The sequence below is a fragment of the Mustela nivalis genome (assembly GCF_964662115.1).
Source record: "Mustela nivalis genome assembly, chromosome: 14".
NCBI lineage: Eukaryota > Metazoa > Chordata > Mammalia > Carnivora > Mustelidae > Mustela > Mustela nivalis.
Window position 1 is genome coordinate 89,265,915 of NC_139033.1, and position 27,464 is coordinate 89,293,378.

At 42.8% G+C, this 27,464-nt stretch overlaps 2 protein-coding genes across 25 annotated transcripts in view; one reads left to right on the plus strand and one right to left on the minus strand.

Annotated features, from left to right (window-relative positions):
• Positions 1 to 21,098, minus strand: part of HSCB (HscB mitochondrial iron-sulfur cluster cochaperone) — a 31,696-nt gene extending 10,598 nt beyond the window's left edge. The window contains exons 1-8 of one of the 7 annotated variants that reach the window (XM_082698149.1): positions 20,745 to 21,074; positions 19,234 to 19,330; positions 18,791 to 18,880; positions 17,848 to 17,992; positions 13,869 to 13,916; positions 11,409 to 11,500; positions 2,999 to 3,041; positions 1,922 to 2,010 (exon numbers count right to left, since the gene is read on the minus strand). In XM_082698149.1, the coding sequence (XP_082554275.1) occupies positions 1,922 to 2,010; positions 2,999 to 3,041; positions 11,409 to 11,500; positions 13,869 to 13,916; positions 17,848 to 17,992; positions 18,791 to 18,880; positions 19,234 to 19,330; positions 20,745 to 20,980 (840 nt within the window). In that variant the 5' untranslated portion in view covers positions 20,981 to 21,074. Of the gene's footprint in view, positions 1 to 1,921; positions 2,011 to 2,998; positions 3,042 to 4,296; positions 4,435 to 11,408; positions 11,501 to 13,868; positions 13,917 to 16,942; positions 17,342 to 17,554; positions 17,993 to 18,785; positions 18,881 to 19,233; positions 19,331 to 20,593; positions 20,652 to 20,744 lie in introns of those variants that run through there. The other 6 variants (XR_014302501.1, XM_082698151.1, XM_082698152.1 and 3 more) reach the window with 6 other exon arrangements.
• Positions 21,099 to 21,206: 108 nt separating this feature from the next.
• The window catches only part of CHEK2 (checkpoint kinase 2), a 51,312-nt gene continuing 45,054 nt past the window's right edge, over positions 21,207 to 27,464 (plus strand). For 4 of the 18 annotated variants that reach the window (XM_082698103.1, XM_082698118.1, XM_082698117.1 and 1 more), the window contains exons 1-3: positions 21,207 to 21,303; positions 21,458 to 21,568; positions 23,810 to 24,137. In XM_082698103.1, the coding sequence (XP_082554229.1) occupies positions 21,458 to 21,568; positions 23,810 to 24,137 (439 nt within the window). In that variant the 5' untranslated portion in view covers positions 21,207 to 21,303. Of the gene's footprint in view, positions 21,304 to 21,457; positions 22,983 to 23,010; positions 24,138 to 27,464 lie in introns of those variants that run through there. The other 14 variants (XM_082698110.1, XM_082698109.1, XM_082698112.1 and 11 more) reach the window with 12 other exon arrangements.

Here is a 27,464-nt window from a genome sequence, read left to right on the forward strand (position 1 = left end):
TCTTGGCTGGGACTTAATTTGATAGGTTCAGCCTCCCTAAGAATGTAGGCTTAGTTGGACCTGGGTTTGAATCCTAGCTCTTGACTCTTATCTTCTGGGAGCTTGTTTCTTCATCTGTACAATGAAATTAAATTGGATTTAATTTGATGGGTTCAGGCAAAGTAATACACATAATAACTATGGGGCAAATGGGAACTTCTTTTTCCTGATTTTTTTTTTTTTCATTTTTTAGGAAATCTGTACACCCAGTGTGGAGCTCAAACTCACAACCCTGAGACCAGGACTCACAGGCTTCACCAACTGAGCCAGCCAGTCTCCCCAGCAAATGGGAACATTTATTATTATTTTGATGATTGGTATAAAATCCCTCTCCCCAAATAGACAGGAAGCTTCTAATTGTTCTCTACATCTCTCCCAGGGCTGAACTCTTGTTTACACAGAGTAGGGGCTGGAAACTCTGCTGAAAGGGTCGTGTTTACTCTGCTGTGAAAGACATGACTTTGTTGCCAAAATAAAAATAATAAAAGTCATCATTATAATTTTTTTAAAGATTTTATTTATTTATTTGCAGAGATCATAAGTAGGCAGAAAGGCAGGGAGAGAGGGAGAAGGAAGCAGGCTCCCCACAGAGCAGAGAGCCGTATTTGGGGCTCGATCCCAGGACCCTGAGATCATGACCCAAGCTGAAGGCAGAGGCTTTAACCCATTGAGCCACCCAGGTGCCTCTCTAGTGGTAGATGATTGGTTGTATAATTCCCTCTGCTATAATGGGAACCCTGCCTTGGCTTCTGTGCAGGAAAAAGTTAACATGGCAGTCCTGAGTTTGCATATCCTTTAAGCCTTTTTTTTTTTTTTTAAGATTTTTTTTTTTTTAATTTGACAGAGAGAAATCACATTATAATTTTAAAAATCATTATAATTTTAAAAATCACATTTGAAGACAAACCATAAGTGACTCTTAATCTCACAAAACAAACTGAGGGTTGCTGGGGGGAGGGGGTTTGGGAGAAGGGGGTGGTATTATGGACATTGGGGAGGGTATGTGTTTTGGTGAGTGCTGTGAAGTGTGTAAACCTGGTGATTCACAGACCTGTACCCCTGGGGATAAAAATATATGTTTATAAAAAATAAAAATTATATTAAAACAGTAAAAAAAAAAAAATCACATTTGAGTGCTTACTATGTGCTATGCATTGGACAAAGACTTTGCTTAATTAATTTCATTTAATCCTTCAAAAACCCTGTAAAATACGTTCTGTTATCACCATGTTGAAGATGAGCGAATGAAGCTTAGCATAATTGTGGCCTCACACTCAGATGGGGCAGAGCTAGGATTCAAATCCAGGTGTATCACTCAGGTCAGGCCCACAGAATAAAATACAATGGAGTGGGTGACTTCACAACAGCAATCAATTTTCTTATGGTGTGGAGGCTGGAAATCCAAGATCAATATGCCAGCATGGTCAGTTTCTTTTCTTTTCTTTCTTTTCCTTCCTTCCTTTCTTTCTTTTTTCATTTATTTATTTATTTATTTGTCAGAGAGAGAGAGAGACAGAGAGAGAGAGACAGAGAGAGCAAGAGCAGGGGGAGTGGCAGGCAGAGAAGCAGGCTCCCCACTGAGCAAGGAACCTGAATTGGGGAAATCCCAGGACCCCAGAATCATGACCTGAGCCGAAGGCAGCCGCTCTGACCTACTGAGTCACCCAGGCGCCCAAGGTCAGTTTCAGTTTTTGGTTAGAAGTCACTTCCTGGTTATCTCCTGTCCCCCAACCCTCGTGCATGAGTGTAGGGAGAAAGTGAGGGGGCTCCCTGGTATCTTTTCTCATAAGGACACAAATCCCGCCTGATGAGAGTCTTACCCTTATGACCTCGTTTAACCTTAATTAATTCCTTAAGAGGCACGACCTCCAAATATAGCTACACTGTGGGTTAGGGCTTCACCATATGAATTTTCCAGGTGGAGGCTGTGCACATCCAATCCGTAACAACGGATCTGTCTAACAACAGAGTCTGCAAAGAAATAATCACAAATTAGTCAAAACCTCTTATTTGTTTTTGTTCTCTTAAAGATTTTTATTAGGGCGCCTGGGTGGCTCAGGGGGTTAAAGCCTCTGCCTTCAGCTCAGGTGATGATACCAGGGTCCTGGGATCTAGCCCCGCGAGCCCCGCATCTGGCTCTCTGCTCAGCAGGGAGCCTGCTCCCCACCCCCCCACCCCACCCCCGCCTGCTTCTCTGCCTGCTTGTCATCTCTGTCTGTCAAATAAATAAATAAAATCTTAAAAAAAAAAAGGTTTTTTTTTTTTTTTTTAATTTATTTGAGAGAGAGAGAATGAGAGAACATGAGAGGGGTGAATTCAGAGGGAGAAGCAGACTCCATGCTGAGCAGGGAGCCCAATGTGGGACTTGATTCCGGGACTCCAGGATCATGATCTGAGCCGAAGGAAGTCGCTTAACCAATTGAGGCATCCAGGCACCTCTGTTCCTTTTCTTGTCCCCCTCACCCATTTTTTAAATGATTTTGTTTATTTATTTGACAGAGTGCACAAGCAAGGGGAGGGGCAGGCAAAGGGAGAGGGAGAAGCCGGCTCCCCGCTGAGCAGGGAGCCCAATGTGGGACTTGGTTCCAGGATATTGGGATCATGACCCAAGCCAAAGGCAGACACAACCTACTACTGAGCCACCCAGGCTTCCCCAAAACCTCTTAGTTGTTCTGATAAATTTTTTCTATATTGGGAAGGATGCTGGGGTGGGGTGAGTGCTTAATTTGCTTCACTTGGTCAGAAGTTTTAATTCAGGGTCGCCTAGCTGGCTGGCTCATTCGGAGGACCATGTGACTCTTGATCATGAGTTCCAGCCCCATACTGGGTATAGAGATTACATAAATAAATAAACTTAAAAAACAAAACCAAAAACAAACCTTTAGTCCAAATAGGGCTGCCAACTTTCCAGAAGTCTAGGAGCCTACCTCCCCATAGGGCATTCACGGGGAATACTTACAAAGTTTCCTGAATTTAGAGTCCCACTGAACTTGGGCTTTACCCTAACAGGGAAAGAATTTGGAAGAGTGAAGGAAAAAAAGACAAAAAACAAAAGTAGTTACACTGACTCAGAGATAAAGTCTTTTTATTTATCCCATAAATCAGAACTAGGCCCCGTGGCCCCGTGGCCTTTCCAGCTGATGGCAATCGGTAGGGGAAACGTTTCTTTGAAGTTCCTCCAAAAATGTTTATCTGATTTCTTTTTCTGGTCAGATTGTTTTGGTCCCTACCATCTTTCTGTAGAATAAAGATAGTCTGCAGAAGTATTTCGGTTCTTACTGCTTTGCAGAGGCACCCAATTTAATCATGACATATTTGCTTGCATTGTAATTGTTCACTTAAAGACTCCCTGTGTGTTTTTAGACCAGGAACCCATTCTCCTTATAAAATGTAAGAGGGCTGCTGATTATACTAATATTCCCAAATACCATGAAGCCAGACAGTTGCTGTGGTTAATTTGCCTTCAGAAGATCCATAAATCCTAAAATGATAACAAACTGAGTAGAACAGAATCAGAATTCACAAGATATAAATTCTAAGACAAGGCTGAGGGAGGACGCAAAGGGACTGCAGTAGTTTTAAGCTTAGTTCAGAGCTCTGATTTTTCCATTGTAAACAAGCAATGCTCTCCAAGCGTTGTTATTTCTTTAAATTTTTCTTTTTTTAAGCTTTTTTTTTTTTTTTAAATCTCTGTACCCATCTTGGCCCCACAGGATTAACTCTTGATAATATTATCTACATTTTGAAATGCAGGCCTGAGAGATCCTTAGGCAGCTATGCATGGTTACCAAACTGAATGCTCTGAAGATTAGACTAACAAGGGCACTAGTGAGGGGCCTGCCATTAGAAAGAAGATATGGTTCTAGGGCAGAGGTTGGGGAATCCCTGGGTCAAATCTAGCTCACTGCCTGTTTTGTAAACAAAGTGCTACTATGACAGTCGAGCAGTTATAAAAGAGGCAGGACGGGCCACAAAGTCTAATCATTTACTATCTGGCCTTTGCAGCAAAGGTTAGCCAATCCTTTCTCCAGAGCCCTAGGTTGGCCCCATCCCCACTTCTTTTACTGGCCTATATGGGGAGCATGCTGTATCAAGTATGACACAACTGACTGGCCAAGCTCCGGGTACTCTGTTTCCTCTCCTGTGATAAACTCCCATCCCTTAATGCTTGAGCTACAGGTTTAACTAAAATGGTAAAATTAGTAAAAACTAAAATGGTGAATGCATCCCTAGTCTCAATGAACAGAAGCCAGGAAAGAAATATACAAGAACTTTATTTTTGAAACTTTTAAACTAGTAATCATTAGAAGGGAATCTTCTTTAACTTGATCTTTTCTTCTACATTTGAAAAGTATCTCATCTTTGTTAACATTTCCTTGGCTTTTTCCAAATCATCTGAAATAAACAGAGACATTAAGGTGAAGCTTCATTTCATGCAAGAATAAAAATAACTCTGTTGACCAAGGTAGCCAGTCTGAATCACAGTTTTAATATGAAAACTGTGAGATCTGTATTTGCATTTGTCTGTACATTTATCTATGTCTGGTACATATATATATTTCCCTATCTCCCGACGGTATTACCAAATTAATTTATAAAATCCCTTATAAGAGCTGCATCCTTCCTGCAACCCAGCAATTGCACTAGTGGGTATTTACCCCAAAGATACAAATGTAGTGATCTGAAGGGGCACCTGGACCCGAATGTTTATAGTAGCAATGTCCACAGTAGCCAAACTATGGAAAGAGCCCAGATGTCCATTGACAGATGAATGGATAAAGAAGATGTGGTGTGTGTATATATGTATACACACACACACACACACACACACACAGAGGAACATTATGTAGCCATCAAAAAAAAATAATCTTGCCATTTGCAACAACATGGATGGAACTGGAGGGTATTATTCTAAGCGAAATAAGTAAATCATAAAGACAATTATTGTATGATCTCACTGATATGCGGTATTTAATAAACAAGGCAGAGGACCATAGGGAAAGAAAGGAAAAAATGAAACAAAATGAAACCAGAAAGGGAGACAAACTATAAAAGACTCTTAATCTCAAGAAACAAACTGAGGGTTGCTGGAGCGGAAGGGGGTGAGAGGGATGGGGTGGCTGGGTGATGGACATTGGGGAGGGTATGTGCTATGGTGAGTGATGTGAACTGTGTAAGACTGATGAATCACAGACCTGTACCCCTGAAAAAAATAATACATTATATGTTAATTACTTGAATTAAATTAGAAAAGTAAAAATTTATTTATTTTTTTTTTTAAAGATTTTATTTATTTATTTGACAGAGAGAAATCACAAGTAGTCGGAGAGGCAGGCAGAGAGAGAGAGAGAGGGTAGCAGGCTCCCTGCTGAGCAGAGAGCCCGATGCGGGACTCGATCCCAGGACCCTGAGATCATGACCTGAGCCGAAGGCAGCGGCTTAACCCACTGAGCCACCCAGGCGCCCGAAAAGTAAAAATTTAAAAAAAAATTGTATCCTGTCTTAGAAATAAGTTCTTACATAAATTTAGTCTTCCTAAAACTTCCAGAAATTCAGGAATCAACTCAAATATTTTTCATTGTCACATAACTTGTATAAATCTTTGGTAAATAAGACTAGTTTGGCATTGTTGGTTTAATAAACTAGGTATGCTTCCAGAGTTGTTAACTTTAAATTATAATGCAAACATACATTTTATTTATTATTTTAAAAGATTTTATTTATTTATTTGACAGAGAGATAGATATAGAGAGCCAGAGAGCACAAGACGGGGAATGCAGAGGGAGAGGGAGAAGCAGGCTTCCTGCTGAGGGCAGTCCATCACAGGACACTGGGATCACGACCTGAGTCTGATCTACTTAAATGAGCTACCCAGGTGTGCCTATAGCTTTTTTTTTTTTTAAATGAACTTTATTTTTTAATTTTTAAAAAAGATTTTATTATTATTATTTTTAAATATTTTATTTATTTATTTGACAGAGAGAGAGACCACAAGTAGGCAGAGAGGCAGGCAGAAAGAGAGAGGAAGAAGCAGGTTCCCCGCTGAGCAGAGAGTCCGATGCAGGGCTCGATCCCAGGACGCTGGGATCATGACCTGAGCCGAAGGCAGAGGCTTTAACCCACTGAACCACCCAGGCGCCCCTTTATTATTATTTTTTAAGTGATCTCTAAACCCAACGTGCAGCTTGAATTCACAGCTCTGAGATCAATACCCATACACTCCACTCACTGAGCCAGCCTCACCTCTTGAACTTTAATCTCAATAGTGTACTGACAAAACCAGAGTTTGTTTTTCTCGGTAAAATTAAAAGTTTTGGGATGTCTGGGTGGCTCAGTCAGTTAAGCATTTTCCTTCGGCTCAAATCATGATCCCACGATCCTGGGATCAAGTCCACATCAGGGTGCTAGCTCAGCGGGGAGCCTCTTCTTCTGCCTGCTGCTTCCCCTCTCCTGGGTGGCTCAGTGGGTTAAGCCTCTTTTGGCTCAGGTCATGATCTCAAGGTCCTGGGATCAAGCCCCGAATCGGGCTCTCTGTTCAGCAGGGAGCCTGCTTCCTTCCCCCGACCCCCTACCTGCCTCTCTGCCTACTTGTGATCTATCAAATAAATAAATAAAAATAAAATCTTTAAAAAAATGTTAAAAAAATACAAAGTTTTTTTGATTATTGGTCTAGTCTTAATAAAAGACTGAGAGATTTTTCTTTACCTTTTAATCTGCTTAGGTAGCATATATTGTGTCTTATCAAAATAATTTCCTGTGCTTTATGTTGTTTTTATCATCATGTCCTTTGTTACTTAAGAGAACAAAGTCTTCTCACTATTCAGAGGTAAGGTTCTTTATTTTTCATTTGCCTTTGCCTTTGAATTTTTATCACCACTTTGGTTAAATGGATAACTAAGTATTGTTTTACAATGACCTGTGATCCTATGTAATTAAATATTTAAAGCATTTAACAATTTGGGCAACTTCCCAAAATTGAATTCTAAATAAAGTCTTCCTGACCTCAAACTAACTGAATTTTCTGAGAGGATTACTGGAAAACCTCAAAGGATTTGTTTTCTCACCTTCTAAAAGGAGAGATGTTAAACTAATTAGGTTTATTTGATTATTATTCCCATTACATGGGAACCACTGTCAAAGAAGAGATATTTAACCTTCTCTAGGTTATATTTGTATGGGCAGAATGTTACTATTTTAGAAATTTTATAAAGTTCCTAGAAATTTGTCAATAGTCTCACTATAATATGCCCAGCTATAATATTTAGTTATTATGTTAAAATGTTCTATGTCACAGAAGCAAGCAAATTTCCCTGTCGACTGTATTATTTTTATAACAAACTCAGATCTTTAACTGTGGTGGTTTTATAGATAGTTGTGGTTTTACACTGATGTTTTCCTAAAAGCTCCGGCAACCAGCTATAAGCCAGATGGTGTATTTAACAAAAGGATACAGTCTCAGAGACCCATGGAAAAGGACTGTACCAGGTACAGGCTTCTGATGGCATTGCTTCAATACCCTCGAGATCAAAACAATAAATTAGGATTTCCAAAACTCCAATGAAAAAGCCAATAGGTTCATGACTTAACAATCTAGTAAGTCGTGCTTTTTTTTTTTTTTAAAGATTGAATTTATTCATTTGAGGTAGAGAGGTACAGAGTAAGATCGCATGAGCAGGGAGAGAGGCAAAAGGAGGGGGAGCAGACTCCCTGCTGGGCAGGGAGCAGAACTGGGGAGGGAGGGCTCTATCCCAGGATTGGGAGCTCAGGACCTAAGCTGAAGGCACTTAACCACTGAGCCACCCAGGTGCTCCAAGTTTTACTAAAAAAAAAAAAAAAGGGGGTGCTTGGGTGCCTCAGTGGGTTAAAGCCTCTGCCTTCGGCTCAGGTCATGATCCCAGGGGCTCTCTGCTCAGCGGGGAGCCTGCTTCCCTTCCTCTCTGCCTGCCTCTCTGCCTACTTGTGATCTCTGTCAAGTAAATAAATAAAATCTTAAAAAAAAAAGTATACACACACACACGTGAGTTTTTATTTAAATTACAGTTAACATACAGTGTAATATTAGTTTCAGGTGTACAATTTAGTGATTCAACATTTCCACACATAACTCATGCTCATCACAGGCCCTCCTTAATATCCATCACCTGTTTAACCCATCTCCTTAGTTACTTCCCCTCTAGTAACCATCGGTTTATTCTATATTGTGAGACTTTATTTCTTGGTTGCCTCTCTTTTTTTTCCCCCTATGATAGTTTTGTTTGTTTTAAAAGATTTATGTGTTTATTTTATTTTATTTTTTAATTTTTCTTTTTAAAGATTTTATTTATTTATTTGACAGACAGAGATCACAAGTAGGCAGAGAGGCAGGCAGAGAGAGAGAGGAGGAAGCAGACTCCCTGCTGAGCAGAGAGCCCGATTCGGGGCTCGATCCCAGGATCCTGGGATCATGACCTGAGCCGAAGGCAGAGGCCTTAACCCACTGAGCCACCCAGGCGCCCCTATGTGTTTATTTTAGAGAGAGACTGAGAGAGAGAGGACAAGAGAGAGGGGCAGAGAGAGGGAGAGAAAATCCCAAGCCAACTCCACGCTGAGTGCCAAGCCCAAGGGGGCTCTATCTCATGACCCTGCAGTTGTGATCTGAGCTGAAACCAAGAATTGGAAGCTTAACTGACTGCACCATTCAGGCACCCCCATTTGTTTTCTTTCTTTCTTTTTTTAAGAATTTTTATTTATTTGACAGAGAGAGAGACAGTGAGAGAGGAAACACAAGCAGGGGGAGTGGGAGAGAGAGAAGCAGGCTTCCTGCTGAGCAAGGAGCCCGGTGCGGGGATTGATCCCAGGACCCCAGGATCTGAGGACCTCGGACCCCATGACCTGAGCCGAAGGCAGACGCTTAATGACTGAGCCACGCAGGCGTCCCATGTTTGTTTTGTTTCTTAAATGCAAACTGGTGCAGCAACTCTGGAAAACATCTGGAGGTTCCTCAAAAAGTTAAAAATAGAACTACCTTACAATTCAGCAATGGCACTACTAGGTATTTGCCCAAAGAATACAAAAATACTAATTTGAAGGAATACACGCACCCCGGTGTTTACAGCAGCATCATCTACATTAGCAAATTATGGAAAGAGCCCAAGTGTCCACTCTCTGATGAATGGATAGAGAAGATGTGGTATATATATGTATACATACAATGGAATATTATTCAGCCATAAAAGAGAATGAAATCTTGCCACGTGCAACGATGTGGATGGAGCTGGAGTATAATGCTAAGTGAAATAAGTTAGAGAAAGACAAGTGCCGTATGACTTCACTCGTAGGGAATTTAAGAAATATATTTTACTTGTGTAAACAAAATGAAAACATTTATCTTTTCTCCTTCCATGATTCCTCAAAAATACTCTGAAACTATTATTGAACATTCTTATTTTCATGGCAATGTAACTATTTGCATAGGCTCAGCAAGAAGCTGTCCTCTTTGTGATAGGACATAATTTAAAACATTGATTATATGACCAAGGCTTTGACTGGAACGTGACATTTGAAAATGATGTATAAAATCAGACAGAACAGACAATTTTAAGGAAATAAGGTTGACTTTATGGGGCCAAAGCTCACTAAGCCCTTTTGGAAAAAACCGGGTTGACACCTGGCTTATAGGGTTCTCAGCATTATAGGTAAATAAAGAAGGTCACTAACCTGCAGGCCCAGGAAATTTAGGATGTTTTTGGGGAACCTCAAGAATAGAGGAATTCACCCAAATCTGTAGGTATTACAGGTGACATCTGATGGCAAATTCTTCGTTTGACTTCCTAGCATTGAGATGCTTTTTTTTTTCCCCTTAAAGATTTTATTTATTTATTTGACAGAGAGAGAGAGATCACAAGTAGGCACAGAGGCAGGCAGAGAGAGAGGGGAAAGCAGGCTCCCCGAAGAGAGCCCAATTCGGGGCTTGATCCCAGGACCCTGAGACCATGACCTGAGCCGAAGGCAGAGGCATAACCCACTAAGCCACCCAGGTGCCCCTTGTTTTCTTTTTTTTTTTTTAAAGTGGGCTTCCATGCCCAGTGCAAGGCTTGAACTCAGGACCGTGAGATCAAGACCTGAGCTGAAATCAAGAGTGAGATGCTTAACAGACTGAGCCACTCAGGCGCCCCTCATTGAGGGGCTTTTTAAGTTCAATCTGAGATTCCTTATGAAAACTTAAGGGTGCCTGGGTGGCACAGTCATTGGGCGGCTGCTTTCGGCCTGGACTTGCTGCCACTTGGGCTACCCAAAAAGCCACCAGAACATCTGTGTGTCTTCCATGCTCTGCTCCCAGTGTCCTGTAATTGAGGCCCACATTGAGCTCCCTGTTCAGTGGGAAGCCTGCTTCTCCCTCTCCCGCTCCCCCTGCTTGTGTTCCCCTCTCTGTCAAATAAGTCAGTAAAATCTTAAAAAAAAAAAAAAAAAAGAAAAGAAAACTTAAAAAGGTCTGTATTGATTACTATTCTTGTTGCATTCATGTAAATAATTAGGCCAACTTTAATGTAACTAAAGGTATTTTGTTCACAAAACTATTCTTACCTTGATTACCTTTGATAGAAATTTTATGACAGTGGAAAAGTATACCACACCCAGAATCTAGTCTTGAGGTTTTATTATCTTCCTATAAACCAAGCTGGATCCTGCCATCTTAGACATTTTGTCAGCCTTCAGCAAATTCTTACTTCTCCTAGTTTCCTTTAGCATCTGGCTACAACTCTCCAAGTGCTGTTTCCCATTTTCCTCCTCTCCTGAGAAAGAACAGTATGATCACTGAGATCTAAAACCTAATCCTTTTTGGGACTCAGGTCCTCTTGTGGTCGCCCTTTCCTCTGGGATCTGAAAATACCTCGTAAGCTAAGCCCAGACAATTTGATATAAGCATCAAAGAACTCATCACTACAAATCACGTGCTGGCAACCTTTGTGCCTGGACTTGCTGCCACTTGGGCTACCCAAAAAGCCACCAGAACATCTGTGTGTCTTCCATGCTCTGCTCTCAAAAATAGCCATGGCTGTGACACTGACGTCTATGCCATCACTACCAACATTCAGACTATAAAACAAGAAATCTATCAGATTGCCTCTGCTGTCCTCACACTACCATGTAAAGATGCTTAAGGGGTCAGTGTCTTCTCAAGTGACTGCCCAGTCTCTGAACTCAGAAACTGGGTTTATAGTCTGTTCCCACCATTAGCCTTTGTTTTCTTTTTGTTTCCATAGAGATGCTCCTCATTAAATGCCTGATTGCTCACGTCATCCACCAAATATCCTCTTCTACCAAGTCTCAACAGATGGTTCAGCTAGTCCTTAATAAACAAAGGGCAATCAAATGAGAAATGGACTTACATTGTTCGGAGAAAAGAAAAATGTCTCTTCTTCCTGTCTCTTACTGTTCGTTGCAGCTAACATCAGAAGGTAGGACTCCTGTCTCCCAGTGTCTGAGGGAGGGTAGAAGCCTAACTTCGATAAGCCCCAGTTAGCAAACCCAGATCGTACATGGACCAAATCCCACCACCTTCCCTTTTTCCCATTTTTATAATTTTCCAATTCCCAGACTCTACCGAGATCATGCTCATCCCCCTCCCTACTCCTTCATTCTCCCTTTATTTTTTTAAGATTTTATTTATTTATTTGAGAGAGAATGGGTGGGGGAGAAAGAGAGCATGAGCGGGGGGAGGTGCAGAGGAAGAGGGAGCAGCAGACTCCCTGATTCAGGGCTCAATCACAGAACCCTGGGATCATGACCTGACCTGAAGACAGAAACTTAACCAACTGGGCCATGCAGGTGCTCTTCATTCTTTCTTTAAAATGCCTAGTAACGCCTAGTAACCTCTGTATAAATCAGGAATTCAGTTCATATCAGACCTTCCCTACTGCAATAGTTGTTACTGATTGAAATATATCCTTACCACTCTAAGTAGTGTCTGGCTTTACCTTTACAGCCTACAAGCATCTCTTGGAGTCCCTGCTGTTAATTCTTCAGGTATATTCTCAGAAGTGGAATTGTTAGCTCTTACAGTGATCCTGTTTTTAATTCCTTGAGGAAATACCATAGTGTTTCCCATAGTGGCTGCACTATTTTACATTCCCATCAATAGTGCACAAGGGTTTCAGCTTCTCCAGACCCACAGCAATACTTGTTATTTTCTGGGTTTTCTACTACTAGCCACCCTAGTCGGTGTATGTTGTTGTAATTTTGATTTTCATTGGCCTAACGATTAGTAATGTTGCATATCTTTCCATGTTCTTATTGACCATTTGTATATCTTCACTGCATGTTCTATTTCTTTTTTTTTTTTTTTAATTTTTAAAATTTATTTACTTGACAGAGATCACAAGTAGGAGAGAGGCAGGCAGAGAGAGAGGAGGAAGCAGGCTCCCCGCCGAGCAGACAGCCCGATGTGGGGCTTGATCCCAGGACCCTAGGATCATGACCTGAGCCAAAGGCAGAGGCTTTAAAGCACTGAGCCACCCAGGCGCCCCTGCATGTTTTATTTCTTAAGCTGGGTGGTGGCGACAAGGGTATTTCTTCTGTTTTTATTCCTTAAGTTCTACTTAAATATTATTTATTCTTCTTAAAATCTACAAAAAAAAAAATCTACAAAAGTGCAGTAGGAGATGGGGGTAAACCCTGGTGGAACACGGAGTAGCCAGTGGCTTGGGTTCGTGGATTTCAGGCAGTCATATCAGGCTGTTAATCTGCATTTCCCTGACATCTTTTTAGAGGCCCTCCCTCTGCCTGTGTGTCAGAACAGACTTCTACTGCCCATGCAAGCTGGACAGCACACTGTGTAACCCTGTCCCCTCAGTACTAGCTGACTGGACTCGAGTGGACATCTGGCTCAAGCTGGACCAAGCACATCCCCCCTCTTGGAATCTAGAGTTGGGTCCAGGGAACTCCAGTCAGATGGTCAAAGTCCTTGTACTTATTAGGTAATGGACCTAGGCGAACTAAGAAGTCACCCAGTGCAGGAGGCCACTTTGGAGCACTGTACACTAATGAGGAAGTGGATGGAACTGGTTTATAGTGAGAAGAGGATAGAATGAAACTTGAGAGGCATTGAGTCCCAGTCCACAGCTTGGTTCCAGACTGCTTTCTGGCTCCCAGGCTTTGTCCCAGAAGAGCTCTTATCCCACTGTATACTATAATCCTCACAGGGACTTTTTTTTTTGGATTTGGGGAGCTAGTCCTAATTCCTTATAATAACGTCCTTTTTATCTGGGCTAGCCTGAGTGGCCTTTTGCTTCCTGCAGTCAAATGATCCTTCAGCCCAAGGGCCCATTACTCCTGTATTTGAGGGGTGGCACAAGTCTGGGATGGAGAAAAAGACTGTTCTTACTTCAAAATAGCCAGAAATAGACTGAATCTCTTCCAGCTGAAAGCCAGGAGCAATGGGGACCAGGAAGTTTGGGCACAGCTCTGCCATGGGCTTCTCCTTCTGGGCTTTGCAGAGGAAAGGGGCGTGCAGGCTTTGCCAGATGTCAACTATGCAGCCTTGCCCTCAGGATCTGCTTGTGTTGGCTTCAGCCTACATCCCGTACCTTAACTTCTCCTACTTGCTAATGGGAGACAGAAGCACTTTCATCTCCTCTTTCACTGGCATATCATGGTTTTTGGCAAAACTTATTTCTCCAGCAAGGCTGTGAATCCTTGAAGGGAGAAATGTCCACTTGCCTATATTTTATAGCTCCCTACGTACTTATTATAGGATGAGTATATAACAGTTACTTATTCAATCGATGGTTACACCTCAGTGCTTACAGTTTCTTTCCATATTTAAGAAAGTCAAGAAATGAAGAAAGTACCTTGTTCAAAAGCTCTGCTCACATTGTCAGTCAGTTCTTTCTGTTTAGCTGAAAGAGAAAATCACTATCTTAATTTTTCTATTTATACAGACTTGAGATGTGAAGATAACACGTTTTTTTTAAAAAAGATTTTATTTATTTCTTTGTCAGAGAGAAAGCACAAGCAGACAAAGAGGCAGGCAGAGGCAGAGAGAGAAGCAGGCTCCCTGCTGGACAAGGAGCCCGATGCAGGACTCGATCCCACGACCCCAGGATCATGACCTGAGACGAAGGCAGTGGCTTAACTGACTGAGCCACCCAGGCGTCCCTTGAAGATAACACTTTATAGCTGGTTTCAGCACAACACAATAGTGAGCTTAGATTCCAGGTGAGGCCTCATAAGCCCTGTGTCCACATGTCCCAAGACAGCAGCTGTGTTTTAATTTATTTGCTTTTATTTGAAAGAGAGAGAGAGAGAGGATGAATGCATGTGCCCAGGGGAGGAGCAGAGGGAGAGAGAGGGAATCTCAATTAGACTTCCTACTGAGTGCAAAGCCTGACTCCAGGCTCAGTCCCACAACCCTGAGATCATGACCTGAGCTGAAACCAAGAGTCATGTACTCAACAGACTGAGCCACCCAGGCTCCCCGGCAGCTTCTGTTTAGGGCAGTGTTGTTTTTCTACTCTGTAACGTCTGAGGGGCAATCACTAAGGCTTGTAAAATGGCTATACAATCATTAAAAAAAAAAAAAAAAAAGGATAAGGAAATGCTTTGATTATTTCCACCAAGCAGTATGAATTTTTTAGCTTATAGGTAGAAAATTAGCAAGCTGAGATTGCCTGTGGGCATCACAATGTTTCAAATAACCACTTGCAACTTACACAGCCTCCCAGGAAAATGAAACATTTAGATCCTAGATCCTAAGAGAGAAGATGCCAGATAACGTAAAGGAGCAGCTACCTCCTGTTTCTGCTATATCTTCATTAGGAAATGAAGAATTTTACTGTAAGTGTGTTTTCCAGATATAAAAAGTATCCATCACTTCTAGGTCGCTTGCTTTCAAAGCACTTTCAAATACATTATAACTCCATTGTAGGCGGAGGTATTGGGAGATGTTGGGAGACGGCCCTGCTCATATGGTTGGTTGAGTGGAGGAGCTGGGAGCAGGCCCTATCTATAGACTCCTAGACAGTGGTGAGAAACTAGCAACATAGTGTTGACAAAACACTGGATGAGGAGTCTAGAGGCTCAGAAGTTCTGCCCAGATCTAACCAGCTCTATGCCCTCGAATATTTGCTTACTTTAGGTCTTAGCACATGCCTATATGGGAGGAAACTTAGGAATTAATCTAAATGAAGGTCAGTGACCTGTCCAAAACCAGACATTCACTATAGGGCTAGAATAACCCCCACCAGTGACTGAGCACCTGCTATGGGTCAGGCACTGTTTTATGTGTTTTACATGTTTTATTTGATTTAACTTAATCCTTGCAACAACCAGTACTAATGTTATCTCCATTTTACTGATGAGGAAACTGAGGCTCAGAGGGATGAAGTCGTTTGCTCAAGGTCACATGCAAAGTCAATGGCAGTGTTAACACTGCACTCGAGACCCCCTCACAGCAGATCATGTTCCTCTGTCTTCCACAGCTGTGCAGAGGATTTTTGACTGTGAACCTTGAGGTCTTCGTCCAACACCACCCAGCCTTAAGGCTGTTGATACATCTCTAATTGATAGACTAACGCCCAAACCCCGATTTTACTGATTTTAGCTTCCTTTTTCATTATTTACTCAGTTTATTTACTGAGCCCACGTTATATACACCATGTACATGGGCTGAGCAGAAAGTCTCTGCTTCTATGGATTTTCAGTCTAAGGAGGGAGGGAGGTTAACATTGGTCAAATAATCTCATGTGAAACAGTAAGGTTATAACTGTGATTAGTCCTATAAGGGAGAGATACCCACTGCCAAAATGTTATCAATAAAGAGGTTCTCTGAGGAAGTGCTGACTGCCCCCAGATCGGGTAGAGGAAGAGTTCACTAGAGGAAGGAGAAGAGGGTTTTAAGCAGAAGAACAGCATGTGCAATGGCCCCAGGGTAGAAAGGTGCTTGGAAGAGATGAAGAACTAGAAATGGCCTGTGTGGCTAGAGTGGACAGGAAATGGGAGGAAGAGGAGTTCAGACTATACCTGGCCTTGTAAGCCATACTAAAGACTTTGGTCTTTAACCTGAGAGCAGTGAGAAGCCACTTAAAGTTTTAAAGCAACTTTAAAACTTAAAAGTTACCTAGGATAACCTAGGTAAAGATTAAAACCCAGGTAAAGATTAGATTTGGGTTACAAAAGCTCTCATAAGTGACAGTGTAGGAATATATTCGAAGGAAGGTATAGCTAGACCAGTGTGGAGCTATTATAGCTATCCAGGTGAGAAAGAACAGCAGCTTGGAACAGGGTGCTGGTGGTGCAGACAGACAGATTTAGGACACATTTAGAAGATCAGCATTTCAGGATTTGGTGATGACTGCCTATGGGGTAAGGGAGGACAAGTTTTTAAAAACACCCCCTCAGCGGTGCCTGGGTGGCTCAGTGGGTTAAGCATCTGCCTTCAGTTTGGGTCATAATCTCAGGGCCCTGGGATTGAGCCCTGCATCAGGCTCTCTGCTCAGCAGGGAGCCTGCTTTCCTCCTCTCTCTCTGCCTGCCTCTCTGCCTACTTGTGATCTCTTTCTCTGTGTCAAATAAATAAAATATTTAAAATCAACAAAAAAAACCCCACCTCCTCAGTGTGTTTTTTGGACTTGTGCAACTGGATGGTGTCATTCACTTAGAGAACATCAGCAGAGGAATAGGTTGTGGTTGTTTTGTTTTAGGAGGAGGGGAGAGGCTCATGAATTCCATTTTGGATTCACTGTGTTGGAATATATAAACTCCATGAAGACATGGACCATGTCTTTCTTGTTCACTATGTTTGCACAATGCTTGCTACACAGTGGGCATGCCAAATATTTGTGAAAGTACATATGTGCATACAATTGGAGCGAGAATGTGGAACTTTTTCTATGTGGCATGGTTAATTTTATGTGTCATCTTGGTTGGGCCCAGCTGTTCAGTCAAATGCTAGTCTAGATACAGCTGTGAAGGTATTTTGTAGATGTGATTGACATCTATAACCAGCTCACTTTAAGTAAAGATTAGCTTGGATAACGTGGGCACAGAAGCCTGCTTGAGTTTCCAGCCTACTGGTCTGCCTGACATATTTTGGACTTGTTAGCCCTCACAATTCTGTGAGCCAATTCCTTAAAATAGGTTTCTCTCTCTCTCTCTTTCTCTCTCTCTACATATATACATGTATACTATCGGTTCTGTTTCTCTGGAGAACCCTGACTGATATAGTGTGAAATAAAGCAGAAAACAAAGCAATATGCGATCAGAAGTCAGTTTTTCAATCTTTGCTCTGTAATGTGACCTTGAGCATTTCAATGAACTTCTAAGGCCTAATTATTCTTTTTTTTTTTTTTTTTTAAAGATTTTATTTATTTATTTGACAGAGATGACAAGCAGGCAGAGAGGCAGGCAGAGAGAGAGGAGGAAGCAGGCTCCCTGCTGAGCAGAGAGCCCAATGCGGGGCTCGATCCCAGGACCCTGGGATCATGACCTGAGCCGAAGGCAGCGGCTTAACCCACTGAGCCACCCAGGCGCCCCAAGGCCTAATTATTCTTGTCAGGGACAATAATAACATCTAAATGATGTCATGGGTAGGAAGGAGGATTTTAATCTGCAAAATATTATGATGTTCTTGGTTTAAGGCTGCCTTCTGGAAGGTTAGAGATGCTGCAAGTCTAACTTCCAGACAAAACTGGTTTCAGTATCACCAAGAAAAAAAATACTCCCTGAATCATTATGATGACCTATATGTAGTCTTTATATTCATTTTTCATTTAACCTTGAACATGTACTCAAAACAGCAATAAAATGCATTCAGTAGTATTTTATCTTTTACCTCTGACAATAGATTCAATCTCTTTCATGGCAGCTTCACTTTGAGCTTCTGCAAGTTTTTCGTTGATTTCCATTATTTCCATGAGGAACTGCCTGTCCATTTCATAATCTGTCCCTTCAGGAATCTCTACTCCATGGAGCTTTAGCTATTGGGACATAAAGCAGAGAAAAGTAAGGTTGATTGAAGAGACTGTGGCTAAAGTCATAAATCCTACTTACAGAATATAACAGAATATGATTCATTAAAAATCAAAAGTTGAACTGTCTCAATAGTGAGAATGTAAAGGTAGGGTATGGGAAAGTTACCCTGAGACAGGAGTGCTGGGACAGGATTCCTTTCTGCTACCTGGAACTGTGTGACCCCGGGGAGTTGTTTCTCCACTTGGGAGACTGAATTAGGTATCTGTAAAGGCTCTATTAAATCCTAAAATTCTAGGGCGCCTGGGTGGCTCAGTGGGTTAAGCCGCTGCCTTCAGCTCAGGTCATGATCTCAGGGTCCTGGGATCGAGTCCCATATCGGGCTCTCTGCTCAGCAGGGGGCTTGCTTCCCTTCCTCTCTCTCTGTGATCTCTTCCCTTCCTCTCTCCTACTGTGATCTCTCTCTGTCAAATAAATAAATAAAATCTTAAAAAAAAAAAATCCTAAAATTCTAAGGTGCTAAACTCTTCCCTTCCACACAAAAAATGCCAAAATTACTCTTTCCAGAACGCTATCACCATCCAATCCCTGAAATTTACAGAAAGTGGTACGAAAAAAAATGCACTTTGGCAAGTAAGATATACAAATACTCAGAGAAAACTATTCTCATTCAAGGCTAATTATCTTTGGGTCCCTAGACTAGCTCAGGTCGCAAGCACTCTTCTGCTGAATACAGGGCAGCAGTTGTCCCTCAGCCCAATGGATACCATGTAGTCACACATAGAAGGGTTGGGAAATCACCTTACAAGGTATAGTCCCCTGCTCAGGGGAGCCAGAAGGGTCTTATAGGCATCATTCACCAGGGTTGAATGCTTCTCTGAGAAGTCCTTTTCAGTCTGTTAGTGGAGATGAAGACAATCTCATTACCATCCAAATTAGCCACATTACATTCCCAAACTCTTTAATAAAATATGGATGGGCAGACAACTAAGGAAATCTCCTAGGTAGAACTGGTGTGGGATGAGCTGTCTTCATTCTCAACCAGTGGGTTCTAATTCTTCTGGGAAGTCAGGTAAAAGTTGTGAGTGCAAGGCAGGTTCAGGGCCTAACTACTAGCCGGGGTCAGGCTGTCCCAGGGTGGAGCTGGTTGTTTAGCTCTGTCTCTCATAATCACATCACCACAAGGCCACTGCCACCCACCCTGTGTACACTAGTGTTTGGGTATGATTAGGGGTGGACAATAGGCTACCTGAGACCTCTGGCTGAAGAAATCAGGGTGGACAAGACGCTGTAGTTCCTGGTACCTAGTCTGAAGCTTTGCTGTGTCAACTCTGAAGGCACGGTTGCTGTAAGGAAATTGGGATATAAAATTCATGTACCAAATATTTATAGATTTGTGTACTATGGGTCTGGTTCCTCTTCTCACAGGGGTAAATGGAATAAACATGGAGAGAGAATTTCAAAAAGGTCTGTGAAGGAAAAGAAAATAGGGTCAGAGAAAATGGTAAATGTCATGGACAAAGAAATGACATTTGAGTTGAGACCTAAATAATGATGAAAAATAAACAAAGATCAGAGAAAAAAAGTCATCAAGAGGCAGAGTGAACATGCAAAGTCTCTGAGGTGCGGACACGATTGGCACGTTTGCAGAACTTAAAGGATAGTGTCAGGGCAGCACATCATAAATGCGGAATGACTGGTAGGCACCAATCCCAGAGTTAAGGGGAAGGACCATTCCGGAATCCTACCCTGTATTTTGAAAGCCCAAGTCATCTTCGCCTCTCATTTTATTTTAACCCAGTTCCTTTCGCTTTCCATTCCCAGAGCCTTCCCTGTCTTAGCAGTTTAGCTCTGCTGAAATTTCAACACCTCTCCAAGCTCCTTAAGGTTCGGAGGAAAACCGGAAAAACAGCCACTTCTGACACTCTCCCTCCAGTTCTCATTTCTCCCTTAGACTCAGCCCACAGTATTAGGTTTTCCGGTGCTATTACACCCCACTCTGTTTTTCTTACTAGATTTATTTTATTATAAAAGGATGTAACTCAGGAACAACCACATGGAAAACATGCACGGGTGAAAGGGCGGGAAGCTTCCAAGCCTTCTCCAGGCACACTCCTCTTCCATCTCCACGTGTTCACAAACCTGGAAGCTCCTCAACTCCCTTATTTTGGACAGCACCTCAGTACGCCTTTCTTAAAAGTCTCAACCCAGCGGCGCCTGGGTGGCTGAGTGGGTTAAAGCCTCTGCTCAGGTCATGATCCAGGGTCCTGGGATCGAGCCCCGCATCGGGCTCTCTGCTCGGCGGGGAGTCTTCTTCCTCCTCTCTCTCTCTGCCTGCCTCTCTGCCTACTTGTGACCTCTGTCTCAACCCAACTTTAACCATTCTGATCCTATCCATCAACTCTAAGCAGCCCCTCTAGCACACTTCCCTCAGGTCCCGCCCCTCAGCTTCCCCTCTCAGGGCCCAGCCCTCAGGTTTCCCTCCACTGAAGCCTCCCTCCTCCAATTTCCCCTAAATTCCTTCCCCACCCCTCCACTCCTCCCTCCCTTCTCGTCTCCATTCCTCAGAGGCCCTATCCTCAGGCTCACCCCTCAATTTCCTCACTCACCCACCGCAATGGCACCCTACGTGTTCCCAGGCCCCGCCCCTACGGCTCCGCCCACCGATCTAACCGGTCCCGCCTTCTCCTTTGCAACCCCCAAATCGCCAGCCTGGCGTCTCTCTTGCCCCAGCGTGTTTCTCGAAACCACCTCCCGTACCAGTCCAGGAGGCTGAAGTAATCTCGACTGGGGTCAGGTGGCTGCAGCGCGCGGCACTGTGGACAGAAGAACCCGTCCCCACGCATGTGGCTCCCTGGGCCACCGCAGTTCCAACACTGGGGGGAACTGTTTCCCGCCAGAGACGCAGCACTGCAGCTTAGCGGTCTCCTTCCGAGGACCCCTGCCGGCCACAGGCCTCGCACCCGGAGCAAGGCGCCAGCTCTCCGGCCCCACATCTGGCCGCGGCCTATGTCGCCGCGGTCACCTGTTCGGGGGTTGGAGAGAGAGCGGCCGACCCGACCCGACTAGTGCTGCTCATTGGCTGAGGAACTGACGGGGCGGGATCCTGGATTCCGAGTGTCCCGCTCCTCATTTTAAACTACAACTCCCAGCAAGCATTGAGGTTACGTGTGGACGGCCACATCCGCCGCTGTTCATTGGTCCGGCAGCGACGAAGGGTGTTCTGATTGGCTGAGGGTGGAGTTTGTATGTGCTTGGTTAGCGCCACGCTGCTGGCTGCAGCTGCTGTTGAGTGTTTGACCTCAGGTGGGCTCACGCGGTGAGTCATAGTGGGGAACTTCTCTTGGGTGTTTGGGGTTCGATTCCAGTCCCCAGGGTATTAATGCACGCTGAATCTCCAGAATTTTCTCTTTGTGTGTTTTTTGAGCTCGGTCGGGGGGAGGAGAGGAATGGGTGACTGTCTTCCATTGCAGATGAACTTCGAAGTGAAGTTCACTTCCCCTGTTACTTACAAGCTGAAACTGGCCCAGACGTGCAGCGTAAGAAAGAACGAAGTTGTGTTCTTCAAAACCAGAGGGAAGTTGGTTTGTAAAGAGTTATTTAAATCTTAGTAATTACCATATTTTAGATTCAATTTCGGAAAAAACGTATTAAGAACCCAATCTTAGCAGCTAGGCGCTGCAGGAGCTGGAGACACACTGACTTGTGTAGGAGGATGCCCAGCGAGTGTCCATAAGTAAGAGTGTGGGATGGGGTGGCGAGGAGAGGGTAGGAAGGCACCAGCCCATCTTGGGGCTCAGTTTCTGTATTTGAAAAAAAAAAAAACTGTGTTGCACTTGTAAACCCCTTTCCGGCTGTCGGATTCTTTGGGACTGGAATTCTGTTCTCCCAATGATCAGGCATTACTGGGGGAGGAGACTTAATGTGTCATCTCATTTAATTATCAAGATCTACCCATTCAGTGAGGTGATCTACCTGAAGGTCATGCAAGGATTTGACTCAGGCATCCGACTCCAGACTTGTTTACCTCTAATATTTCCATATACTTCCTCCTCCTCCTCATAGCTGAGGCTTCTGTGGTTTCCGTCTGTCTACTGGACCCTTACCATAACCGGGGATAGCAGCCATTTCTTGACCGTCTTTTGTCAGTTCTCAGGGTGGAGAAGTCTTGCTCAAAAGCTGTAAGAGGTTGCAGCCTTGATTGAGGCAGTAGTATTAGAGCTTTAGGTCCTGGAGTGGCACACTCAGTTGGGATCACTTTCGTGGTGTGGTTTAAGAAAAAGTCATCAGTATCTTTGTATCTGGAAAGCTATCTGAGTATGGCTAACTGGAGAGAAGAGAGAATGCCCCCCCTTTAATAAAAAAGGAATCACACTAGGGATTTAAACTTAGGGATTGACAGTTACTTAGACTTGACTGTTATCCGAGTTTAAGTGTTCATCGAATTAACTCTAAAGTGAGGGTGGGAACCTGTTCTGGTCCGCTGTGATGAGCTTGTTTTCATAGGAATCTGTTGGGCTGAAAGGCCTTTTAGGATGAAAGGTGAGCACCGATAGTTACTCAGCATCACAAAAGGGTAGGTGGAGTTGTTTGTGGGAGACTTCTTTGTGTTACTGCTTCATTAATAGCCTGGCCCTCAGTTAGGAGTCAGGGAATCTAAAGTGAACAAACAGGATGTGGTCTTCACCGTCCTGGGGCAGGCTTGGGGGAGGAGGGGTATCTGTGACATTTAATGTAAATGGTCACCCCTGGCCTGGTGCAGTGAATTAGTTTATGTTTCTCTTTGGCTATCTTTTACCTGAAGCCATATGACCCTTCCTCTTCTTTATTGTTCCTAAACTTGAAATTTAAGTATAGTGTTGATTGTATCAATGAATACCTTTTAAGTTTCATTTCTAATTTTTATTTTTTTGAGATTTTATTTATGTATGTATTTGTTTGACAGAGAGAGAGCAAGCAGTGGGAGCAGCAGAGGGAGAGTGCTTGAGCCGAAGGCAGGCGCTTAACTGACCGAGCCACCCAAGTGCCCTTCATTTCTAATTTTTATTTTTATTTTACTTATGTATTTATTTGACAGAGAGAAGGAGGGCACAAGGAGGGGTAGAAGCAGCCAGAGAGAGAGGGAGAAGCAGACTTGCCACTGAATAGGGAGCCTGACATGGGGCTCAATCCGAGGACCCCAGGATCATGACCCAAGCTGAAGGCAGGCACTTAACTGACCAAGCCACCCAAGTACTCCACATTTCTAATTTTTAAAAATTAGATGAATGAAAGCTGTTATAAAGTCTTCCTTCCCACCCCCGACTTAGTTCATTTCTTTTAACTTATTTATAACCTTCAAATTATTTTTTGTCTTCTTTTCCCTGTGATTTGTGGCTGTCATACAAAAAACTGATCTAGTTTGAAATGATAGGATGAAAAGCTCAACCCAGAAGAGCTATAGATCAATCTAGTCTTAGAATTTTAACTTTTGCAGAACATGCTTGCTCTGGATTTTTTTTTTTTCCTGACGTTAAATATGCCCATCCTTTACTTTTTTATTTTTATTTTTTAAAAGAGAGAGAGAGATTGCCCTTGTGTGGGTGTGGGGAGAGTGGAAGAGCAGGAGAGGGAGAGAGACAATCCCAAGCAGGCTCCATACCCAGTGCAGATCCTGGATGTTGCAGGGCTGGATCTCATGACCCTGAGATTATGACCCGAGCTGAAATAAAGTGTCTGAGGCTTAACTGATAAGAGCCACCCAGGTGCCCTTGCCCATTCTTCCCTCTTGAACTTTTAGTCTTGTTTCTTGAAACTTACCTTATTATTGGACACTTACTTTTGAGGTCGTGATGTCTCGAGAGACGGAAGGGAAGTGTCAGCAGTCCCATGGCAGTGGCACCTGTTCCCAGTCCCAAGGTGGCTTCTCTCAGTCTCAAGGCATCTCCTCCCAGACACACGGCGGCTCTTCACAGTCTCAAGGCACGTCCAGCTCCAGCAGCACGGCACCCACATCTAGCCAGTCCTCTCACTCCAGCTCAGGAACGCTGAGCTCTTTGGACACAGTGTCTACCCAAGAACTCTGTTCTATTCCTGAGGACCAAGAACCTGAGGAGCCTGTCCCCGCCCCTTGGGCTCGATTATGGGCCCTTCAGGATGGATTCCCCAATCTTGGTAAGACCTTTTGTTACATCATGTAAAATGTTAATTGTTCACAAAAATAGTTCGAGAAAGCTGTAGCAGAGAGCTCAAGGCACTTCTGGAATGATTCCGAAGTTTGAAGGTGATGAAAGATGGAACCAAGGAAGCAGTTTTGGGGGGAATTTACTTTTACCTGCTGTGGATCCCCCCCTCATTTATCTGTCAACAAATATTAACTGGGCATCTGTAATGTTGTCCATTGGAGCATCTGAAGAGTGCAGCAAGCCATTTCCCTAGCAAAATGCTGATTCATGCAAACTTGCAAACAGTAATGGACAAATCCACAGAAACCACCACTTAACCTCTGCTGTGGCAGCTTCAGAACATCCATTTTACAGTTTCAGAATAGGGAAGGCTGTTTGTTGACTGTTATTATTAACTCAAAATAGCCAGCCTTTTAATTTAAATCTGCTCATCCTCTATCACATTTTCTGATTCCAGCAGTAAGATTTCACTCTAGGTATGTTTGAAATAGCATTTTGATATTAAAAAAGAATGACTAATATATTATTTGTACCTTATAACTCACTGTTTCATCTCCAACATTGATGACTTCAAAAAGAAACTGTAAAACTTAGAGAATAATAGAGGAATGTTCATAGGTACGACTTCAAATTTAGAAGTAAGTACTTGAAGCTGTTTTCTTTTACTCATGTAAGCCATAGTTTTAAGATAGATAGGCTCACGGCTTATATGGTGAATGGGAAACATATGGTGAGAAAGGGTGAAGTGGGCTGGATCACTATGAAAAGTGAGATTATAAAAATCTGAAAATTCTGGTAGGGGGAATAGCATAAAGTGACTGCTGCTCAATAAATAGGATTTATTATAATTATTAGTTATTGATGCACACCTGTTTTCTTCTAAATGTTTTATAGATTTACCCCATTGATGCATTTTGAGTTGCTTTTTGTATATGGTATGAGGTGGAGGTCCAGATTCATTCTTTTCATGTGACTATCACAGTTGTGTAAGAACTTTCTTGAAAAGACTCTTTTATTTATTTATTTTTAAAGGTTTTATTTATTTGAGAAAGAGAGCATGAGAGACAGCATGAGGGAGAGGCAGGAGCAGACACCCTGCTGAGCAGGGACCCTGATACAGGGCTCAGTCCCAGGACCCCTGGGACCATGACCTGTGTCGAAGGCAGACACTTAACCTACTGAGCCACCCAGGTGCCCCTTGAAGAGACTATTCTTTATGTGCTGAATGGTCTTGGCACCCTTGTCAAAATCATTTGGCCATAAATGTGAGGGTTTATTTCTGGACTTGCAGTTCCATTCTCTTGATCTATGTGTCTGTCCTTTTATGCAAGCACCACAAAATCTTGATTGCTGTAGCTTTGTAGTGAGTTTTGAAATCCAGAGTGTGAGTCCTGATTTGTTCTTTTTCTAGATTGTTTTGACTATTCTGGGTTCCTTGTCCATATGAATTTTAAGATGAGCTTGTCATTTCCTGCAAAGAAGGCAGCTTGGATTGTATTAGGGTTTACATTGAATCTATAGATCATTTTGGGGAGTATTGACTTTTTTTTTTTTTTTAAGATTTTATTTGTTTTTTATTCTAGAGAGAGAGCAAGGGCGGGGATGGGGAGGAGTAGAGGCAGAAGGACAAGCGGACTCTGCCCTGAGTACAGAGCTGGATGTGGGGCTGGATCCCATGACCCTGAGATCATGACCTGAGCTGAAACCAAGAGTACAATGCCCAACTGACTGAGACACTCAGATGCCCCTAAGTATTGACATCTTTTTTTTTTTAAGATTTTATTCATTTATTTATTTTAAAGATTTTATTTATTTATTTATATGACACAGAGAGAGAGATCACAAGTAGACAGAGAGGCAGAGAGAGGGGGAAGCAGGCTCACTGCTGAGCAGAGAGCCCGATGCGGGGCTTGATCCCAGGACCCTGAGATCATGACTTGAGCTGAAGGCAGCGGCTTAACCCACTGAGCCACCCAGGCACCCTGACATCTTAATAATACCAAGTCTTGGGGCACATGGTTGGCTCAGTGAGTTAAGCCTCTGCCTTCAGCTCAGGTCGTGGTCTCAGGATCCTGGGATCGAGCCCCTCATCGGGCTCTCTGGTGGGAAACCTGCTTCCCCCTCTCTCTGCCTGCCTCTCTACTTGCCTGTGATCTCTCTCTCTCTCTGTCGAATACATAAATGTTTAAAAAAAATTAATTCTAAGTCTTCTGATCTGTGAACATGGGATGTCTTTCTGTTTATTTAGGTATTCTTTGATTTCTTTCAGTGGTGTTTTGTCATTTTCAGTATGTAAGTCTTGCATTTTAAAAAATGTGTTCCTGGGGCGCCCAGGTGGCTCAGTGTGTTAAGCCTCTGCCTTCGGTCCGGGTCATGATCCCAAGATCCTGGGATAGAACCCCGCATTAGGCTCTCTGCTCAGCAGGGAACCTGATTCTCTTTCTCTGCCTGCTTCTCTGCCTACTTCTGCCTACTTGTGATTTCTCTCTCTGTCAAATAAATAAGTAAATAAATAAATAAAATAATTAAAAAATGTATTCCTGGGGTGCCTGCCTGGCTCTATCAGTAGAGCTTGCGACTTGTTTTTGGGGTTGTAGGTTTAAGCCCTGCATTGGATGTAGCAATTTCTTAAAATCTTAAAAAAAAAAAATGTACTCTTAAGTATTCTTTAAATGTTTACTTAGTATTTAAAGTTTTATTTATTTAGGTAGTCTCTGTATTCCACATGGGGCTTGAACTCAGGACCTCAAGAGTTGCACTCTCTTCTGACTGAGCCAAACAGGCTCCCCATGTTTACTTATTTTTGTTGTGGGAATATCTATATAATGAAAAGTTTTGCCACTGTAAATGGTTTACATTAAGTAAACCATTATGTTTAGTGTCTTTAACTACATTTATAAAATGTCGTGCAACTATCACCATTATGTATTTATAAAATTTTTTCTCTGGTAATAGTCCTCTCCCTGCTCCCCCAAGCTTTATTTACATGTAATCAACATGAGACATTGTTTAAATTTAAGGTATACAGTATGTTAATTTGGTACAGTTATATATTGCAAAATGATTACTACCTCTCATCACATCGCATAATTACCATTTCTTTTTTGTGGTGAAAATACTTAAGAGGTGCCTGGGTGGCTCAGTCAGTTAAGTATCTGCCTTTGGGTCAGTTCGTTATCCTAGGGTCCTGGGATCAAGCCCCACATTGGGCTCCTTGCTTAGCGGGGAGTCTGCTTTTCCCTTTCCTTCTGCTTGCCACTCCCCCTGCTTGTGCTCTCTCTTTCTCTAGCAAATAAATAAAAATAAAACCTTTAAA